The sequence below is a fragment of the Macadamia integrifolia genome, chromosome 7 (assembly GCF_013358625.1).
Source record: "Macadamia integrifolia cultivar HAES 741 chromosome 7, SCU_Mint_v3, whole genome shotgun sequence".
Lineage (NCBI taxonomy): Eukaryota > Viridiplantae > Streptophyta > Magnoliopsida > Proteales > Proteaceae > Macadamia > Macadamia integrifolia.
Window position 1 is genome coordinate 10202183 of NC_056563.1, and position 7331 is coordinate 10209513.

The 7331-nt window shown below is 36.8% G+C and overlaps 1 protein-coding gene across 1 annotated transcript in view; it reads left to right on the forward strand.

The window, feature by feature from the left end:
- Positions 1 to 7331, forward strand: part of LOC122084730 (exocyst complex component SEC8) — a 42913-nt gene that overhangs the window by 22285 nt on the left and 13297 nt on the right. Inside the window, exons 6-9 of the mRNA XM_042653172.1 lie at positions 917 to 1026; positions 1375 to 1554; positions 6257 to 6431; positions 6544 to 6650. Coding sequence (XP_042509106.1) covers positions 917 to 1026; positions 1375 to 1554; positions 6257 to 6431; positions 6544 to 6650 — 572 coding nt within the window. The remainder of the gene's footprint in view (positions 1 to 916; positions 1027 to 1374; positions 1555 to 6256; positions 6432 to 6543; positions 6651 to 7331) is intronic.

Sequence of the window (7331 nt, forward strand, 5' to 3'; positions counted from 1 at the left end):
GGGGGGGGGGGGGTGGAAGCAGAGGGTGTATGTTCCCACTGTTACGAGGAGTGGTTGTTTGTTTTCTTTTGGGGGGTGGGCTGGAGCAGGTATCGATAATGTAGCATTTGGGAACACGTACAAGCAAAGGCAATGGTGTTAAGGATATGGAGTTACCTAAGTGGGAAATTTTCTGTGAGATTTCTTCAGAATGATGTATAGTGGACCAGTGGCGGCTGTATGTATCCATTTCTGTGAATTGCTAGGTTGGAGAATATGTTGACAGCCTTGACGGTGGATCTTCTTTACAACTCTTGGCAGAGATTAAGAAATGGATTTAAGTTTGTTCAGGACTGGATGTGATACATTTATTTCAAGATGCATATTTTTAGAGTGGCAGTGAGGGGGGAGTTGTTTTTAGTGGTGCTGTGGTAGGAGTCAATTAGATCTTTTAGGCTTTTCTATTTACAGAACTAGAAAAAAATGACTGGGTGGTCCAGTTGAGGGCGAGTCGTGATTGGCATGGATGATGTTCCTTTTTGTGAACTTATTATATATTGTGATAATTGGAACATTTTAGTTGGCGTGGTGAACTGAATGAAATTGTTTAGGGCTTCTCTTGTTGTGGGTCTGTCATACATTGTGTAGTAGCACTAAAGATTTTTTTTTCTTCTGTGTGTGTGTGTGCGCGCGTGTGCATGTGCGTGCGTGAGTGACTGACAATGTAATTTATTTGCTTAGCTTTATTCAAAAACCTAAATAAATGGATAATTTGGTGTATCTCTGGTTCAGTTTCCATTGATCGAAACTTTCTGCTGCTATGGATAATTCTTGGTGCTATTTCTTTGCGTCTTCTGTCCTCACTATTCCTGATCGCTTCTCTCTCATTGTGTTTTCTGCAATAATTCTGGTCTTTATGGTGTTACTGTTTTGCCAGGTTGGTGCTCTGCAAGATGTTCGATCTGAGTTAACAAAATTGCGGGGAGCTCTGTTTTATAAAGTTTTGGAGGATCTTCATAGCCATCTTTATAATAAAGGGGAATACAGGTAATTAATTTTCAATTTTTTAGCCCCCATGTATGTGTATATTGTCCACTGGTCTGAATGGTAAATGTAGTCTTCATGAGCTTCACTGAAGCCATAGATAAATATTATTATACCATCTTATCAGATGAACTCGAAAATTCTGAATTAAAGTTGTGTATGCTTAAAGAAAAATGGTTTTCTTTGAGTGGATGTATTGGTTTACTTCTGTTGGTGTCAGTTTGGCTCCACCACTGCTGCTAAATATTGTGTTGACTTTACAGTTTCCATCTGTGCTTGGGATATTTCTTGCTTTTGGTGTTCTCCTTATTTCATGTGATTCATTACTTCTAAGCTGGTCATGTTTAGCAGCTCAGCTATTACAAGCATATACCAAAAAGATGAAGATATGCCGACAGCCACTACTGTTGCATTTTCGGTGAACAGTTCACAGCCTCTGTCTCGAAGGACGAGGCTATTAAAAGGTGACAATCACATTGGTGCTTCTGGACTTGGAGATGGATCTTATAGACCAGGCTCTGTTGATGGAAGGTAGGGGGTGTCTTGCTTCTGATCACCCCTTTATTCTTTAAAACTAGCTATCCCTCTTATTTATTTTTTAAGCTATCAACTTTTTTCTTAAGTATTTACTTTATAAATAACTGTAAAATTAGGTAATTTACATATTAGCATGTAGTTTTCTTTTTAAATTTCCATCATGAGAATGTATTGAATGTGTTGAGAAGTACATGATAAAGCTTTTACCTAGTGTGGGAAGGGAAGGAAAAAAAAAGAACAAAATTAGTTATGGAGCCAGATAGGTGGTGTACTTCCCTTATATGAATGAGTTCAACGTGTCTGCAATGACATTGGTGGACCTTATGAACAAAAAGCCTTAGGTTCTCTATGGTATTGCAAAAGATTCCAAGAATATGTTTTGTACGGCTTCTACGCACTAAGCATTCAGAAATCCCTTTACTGCTGTCTTTTTATATACTTCACTCTTTACCCATAGAAACTCTGAGATCCTTCAGTAACTAGCATCTGAGCTTCAATTAGATGAAGCAACGTAGCATCTGAGCAGTTCATTGTGGAACTTTGGTGGGTGGATGGTGGATTTTACCAAAGTTCCCATGCCCAAGCCTGCGTGAGGCCCTCAGAAGGGTTGTCAATAGATTGAATGTTGATCCAGATCAGATTTGATTATGACCAAGGTTTTAAGTGTCTGACTGTATCCAAGATACTTACCAATATGTATCGTATCTTTAAGGTACCAATACGATATGGTACCGATATGATGTCTAAAAATGTATTGACTGTATTGGGTCAATATGTTCCCTGATATTGTTGATGCTTATCAATATGCTCAATTCATCTCTAATAAATTACAAAACATGATTCATGAATGCAAGCAATTTGCAAAATCAACTTGAGAATGATCTATGAGATTATGACTACTATCATTTTGCTAAATCAGCTTGGTTCCTTGCTTCTATTAGCAAAAGTGATTCTATTATTGTTGATTTCTTCATCATTTGGGGATTAAACATCCTGCAATTAAGGATCAAAACCTGATTTGTGGAAAAATAGTTATCTATCAAAACTTCGAATTTTTCCTCAAATATATATTTTTTTGTGGCTTTTTTTTTTGCAGTGGATCACTAGATTGGTGAATAACAGCCTAAATGATTGCATCAAACTAAGCCCCTTTTTTTTGGTTTTGCATGTGTGTGTGTGTGTGTGTGTGTGCATGTGTGCATCTAAACCCTAAATTTACCCTAAACCGAATATGACATCTTTTTTTTTTTTGGCATTAGTACATGTAAGAAACCCCATCCTTCATATATAATCAATTGAATGCACTTTTATCGTCATACTTTATTCTCCTTTTTATACATGATATATTTAACATACTACCTATGTATAATGTTTTATGCTTCAAAACTTTATTTTGCATGTATCCTAAGTTTTCCATATGTTTCTTGATCATTTCTATGTGTATTTATATTGTATCTTGTCTCTTGTCTCTTCAATACGATACAATATGTCTCCTAAAATCACCGTTCCGATACGTCACCTGATACCGATACTTTAATCCTTGATTATGACAAATCTAAAAGACTTTCATCCCATCTGATTACTGATTGGGTCAAATTCAGTAATTTCCTTATCCTTTTTTTCTTATATAATAGCTACGTTAAAATTACATAATACAATGTGTAATTTATTGACATCTATCAAACAAAATGTTATAATTTTCTATTTCTTATTTTCTTGTTTAGATGCATTGGAGAGAACTTTTGATCGTTTTCCTTTTGTTTTGTCCAAAGTGTATTGTATTCTATGATTCTTTTCCCAAAAAAATAACCAATAATAAATATTGCATAATTGGATCATCTAAACCAATTATAAATATTGCATAATAAGATATTGCATAATTGGATCATCTATTCATATGCGAATTGAAATCACTATGTAGTTATCTGTCTGGCTATTGGGTCAGATTGGATTGGAATTTTCAATCAGATCAGAATCTGGGTGATCCGATTCAAATTTGACATGACCCATAGACAGCACTGCCTTCAGTTCAAGCCCGACCTGAGAAACCCCAAGTTTTGGTGGAACACTTTAGTTGGGTTGGGCTGGACTTGGAAAGCTAAAGCCTCAGTTCAGTTTAGTTTGTGCTTTGCTTTGCTGTCGTAGTCTTGTAGGTGGATTGGGTTTTAGCCATCTTCCTCTTGACCCTCCCGATTGGTCTCTAAATGCTTTCCCTAATGGTGGAGGGGCTTAGATCCAATCATGCAGATATATGGTTTCAAATTAACTAAAATGATGTAGGGTAAGGGTTGAGAGATCCAAAACCCTACAATAATGGGCTCAGAAAATTCGCACATTTACAAGTTCTTCAACTCTGAATCCTATTGGGAGAAAGGAACTCTATGAGCTTGGATTTACTCTTAAAGGTTCTAAAAGAATATACGTAAGATGACTTTAGCTGAGATGAGAATTTTGAGAAGTGGATAGATTGGGAAGTGAAACTGCCACATCCAGTAACTGGATGATAGAAAGTCAGTTGGGATGGTCCCGCAATATTGAAAGATGGCTACTTGATGTACCAGAAAATGTGTGATATGTTGCAAGCTGAAGATGTTAGAAGCACAACGGGTAGAGGCTGACGATGACTTGGATTGAAGTTTGCAGAAGGATATCTATGGTGGTGAGCATAGTTGTCACGGCACCAAGGCGGTGGAGGGTTGTCTAAGCGCTTAGGCGAGAAGGTGCACGCCTTGAGGCGAACAAGGCAATCAATTGTTAATTTTTATTTTTCCTATTTTCTAACATTATTTAGTAAGCTATAGATACCTTGTATCATAAAAAATCAAGATTAAGCAACATCAAGTCATTAAAAATCAACATTTAGCCATATTAAATCATAAAAAATTAACATTAAGTCATATTAAGTTATAAAAATTCAAAATTTAGAGAAATGCTCTGGTTCTATAATAAGTTTGACTGGTCAAATGATATTATTTTTACATGAGACTTTTTGTATCAGTTATAATATAAAACCAGCTTTCCAACAAGTCTAAGATTACTTAAATATAAGTTGTAATGACAAAGTTATGCTCCGGTCAAACTTATTTTTAAGTGCGCGAATGCTGTTAAAATCGCCTGAATGAAAATAATTTTATGGATATCAAAACAAAAAATTATTTTACCGGACTTTTGGTTTTTAGAAATATTTTAACATGATAGAATTTGTAAAATTTTCATAATTGAGAAAAACTCCAGCATTTAAAAGTTGAAAATCGCCCCTATAACCAAAATCCAGTTTTTCTTCCTGGACTGGAGGGTTGACTTTTTATCATTTTAGAATTTGATTTTTAAACTATTTTTATTGGATTCAAATAGGGGGTATTTGCTTATTTATGAATAATATCTTAAGTAAATGAACATTTACTTAAATGATATTTGGCATAAATAAGTGCCAAAACACAAGGCGGCATGCAGTGCAATAAGGCGACTGTCGCCTAGGCCCCAGGCAAACGGCCTGGATGCCTAGGCAACGCCTTGACAACTATGGTGGTGAGTAAAAAATTTGGCCTTAACCATAGCAGAATAGTGTAATTGTAAAATCAGCAATGAAGATACAAATGGTTCAAAGATGGCTTTTTTTTCTTTTACTAAATAAGAATTTCACCATACACTTGAAGCACATATGGGCTATTCTATGCTTCCTTGAGCTGAGGTGGTTTAGTAGAGGATCTTTGATGAAGATCGAGCTGTCAAAAGTAGAGTTCAATGCTGGCCCAATTTTGGTTCAGTGTCAGCCATCGAACCAGCCTTATTTTTCCCCAATCAGGCCAGCCAAATTGCTGTTACTGTTCACACACCTTGGGTCCAATAATGGAAGCTGGCTTGAATGAATGCTGCTAATACTAGTTTCTATTTTCCTATATTGTTTCGAATATGGGCCCAAATATGCTGGTTCGATGGCTGACTAGTATGCTTCTGGTGTGGCTGGTTCTTCCCCATCGATCTACGTCAAGGACGAAGTGAGGACTCCAAATGAAATGACTTTGAAAAGAATGAAGGGCAGCCATACTGATAGAGAGGGGGAAGTGATCTAACAGCAAAGACTATTCTAGTTATCCAAATCTAACTCTCTTTGCTGAGGTCAACAGGAGCCCACCTCAATGGCTAAAAGGAGATTGTTGAGCTTGTCCATTTCCAGGTCATTGAAGCTTTTACATGTGTTGCAACCCAAGATACCACGTGATAAATATCCTCCTAGAAATCAACCACTAACACAATAGGTTGTAATAAATATCCTGATTTAAGAGGTACTCTATGTTGAGATATATTGCAGTGGTATTTCTGGTATTATGGGTTCTCTATTAAGTTCAAGGGGTATTATGTGCTTTTCTGGTTTTATAATAGCATATAGATAAAGTAGATATAATGTGAGGGATGTTGAGTAGGGAAACTCTATTCCCTATCAATTCCTCCTCTTGTGCCTCTTACTTTCTCTCTCTCCCTCTTCTCCTTGTTCGACACACCGAATTGGATACTGATTTTACTGGGTTCTCCTTGGACTGATTGCATAGAATTTCTACTTTGAACCAACAGAAAACTGACTTCACGTGCACACAGATGTTAGCACCTTGATTAAGTTGCCTCTTGCTGCTAACTAGAACCTTGTTAACTTATTCTGAATTTAATGATTTCAAATTGACTGTGAATGTTCACTCAGTTCTTTTGATGGTCGTGATGATGAGAGCACTTTGGAGATGCTCGATGGAGCTGCCTCGGATGGGTATATTTCATCTTCAAAAGCTAGTGGTGGTGATGGTACCCTGAAGGATGTAAAGTTTGTTTCTCGTCAAATTCCACCATGGCTAGCACACTCTATGCCAAGTGAATTTATCGTATGCCCCGCAAAGCCTTGAAATAACATGACTGTTATCTCCAACTATGTTAACTTGATATGTATTTCTCTTATATTTTGAGATGAATTTTGAAATTTCACCATTTCTGCAGGAAGCAATAAATAAAAGTGATGCCCCACTGCATGTGAAGTACTTACAGACAATGGTTGAGTGCCTATGCATACTTGGCAAAGTTGCAGCTGCTGGTGCTATAATATGGTATGTTGTTTGTTGTACACTCATACTCCTGTATTTCATTTGAAGCATTGATTCAGGATCATCCATATCCTTGCTTATGGACTTTGTTGATTAATAGAGAAATCCCAAAAGGGGTGAAGCAATGATATTAATTGTAAAATTGAGCCTTAGCAGAACTGAAAGTAGTAGGTAAGGTGTAAGAACTTTTAATAACAATAAGAAATTGACTCTTAGCGGTAAGGTTTAGGAATTGTTCTTAGGGGCTGAAGTTGGATTTCTTCAGCAGGTTTACATCTTGACTTGTCTGGAGTGAATATGCCGCTGATGCATAAGGCAGTGTGGCACATGCTGATTCACATAGACTTTTTGCTAGGGGTCATGCACACAAAGACCTGAACATATTGTTAGACCAGTCGGTCAAAATAGAAAAAAGTCGGCTAACACTGAACAAGCCCCTCTTTCTTTGTTTCGACTGGTCGCCTTAGTTCAGTCAAATGAGTTTTGACTGGACCACTGGCCTTATGCTTTCTCGAGAGAGAGTTCTGTCTTTTAGTGGAAAATTCAGAAGTATTAGTGTTCATGATTAGGAAAATAGGATTGAACACAGAGAGTGGTGATGGATAAGCTAAAATGTGCAGTTGGTTGTCTTGGATTCCAATAAAATTACTGGAACACTGTAAAGGTTTTTTTTTTTTTTTTTTT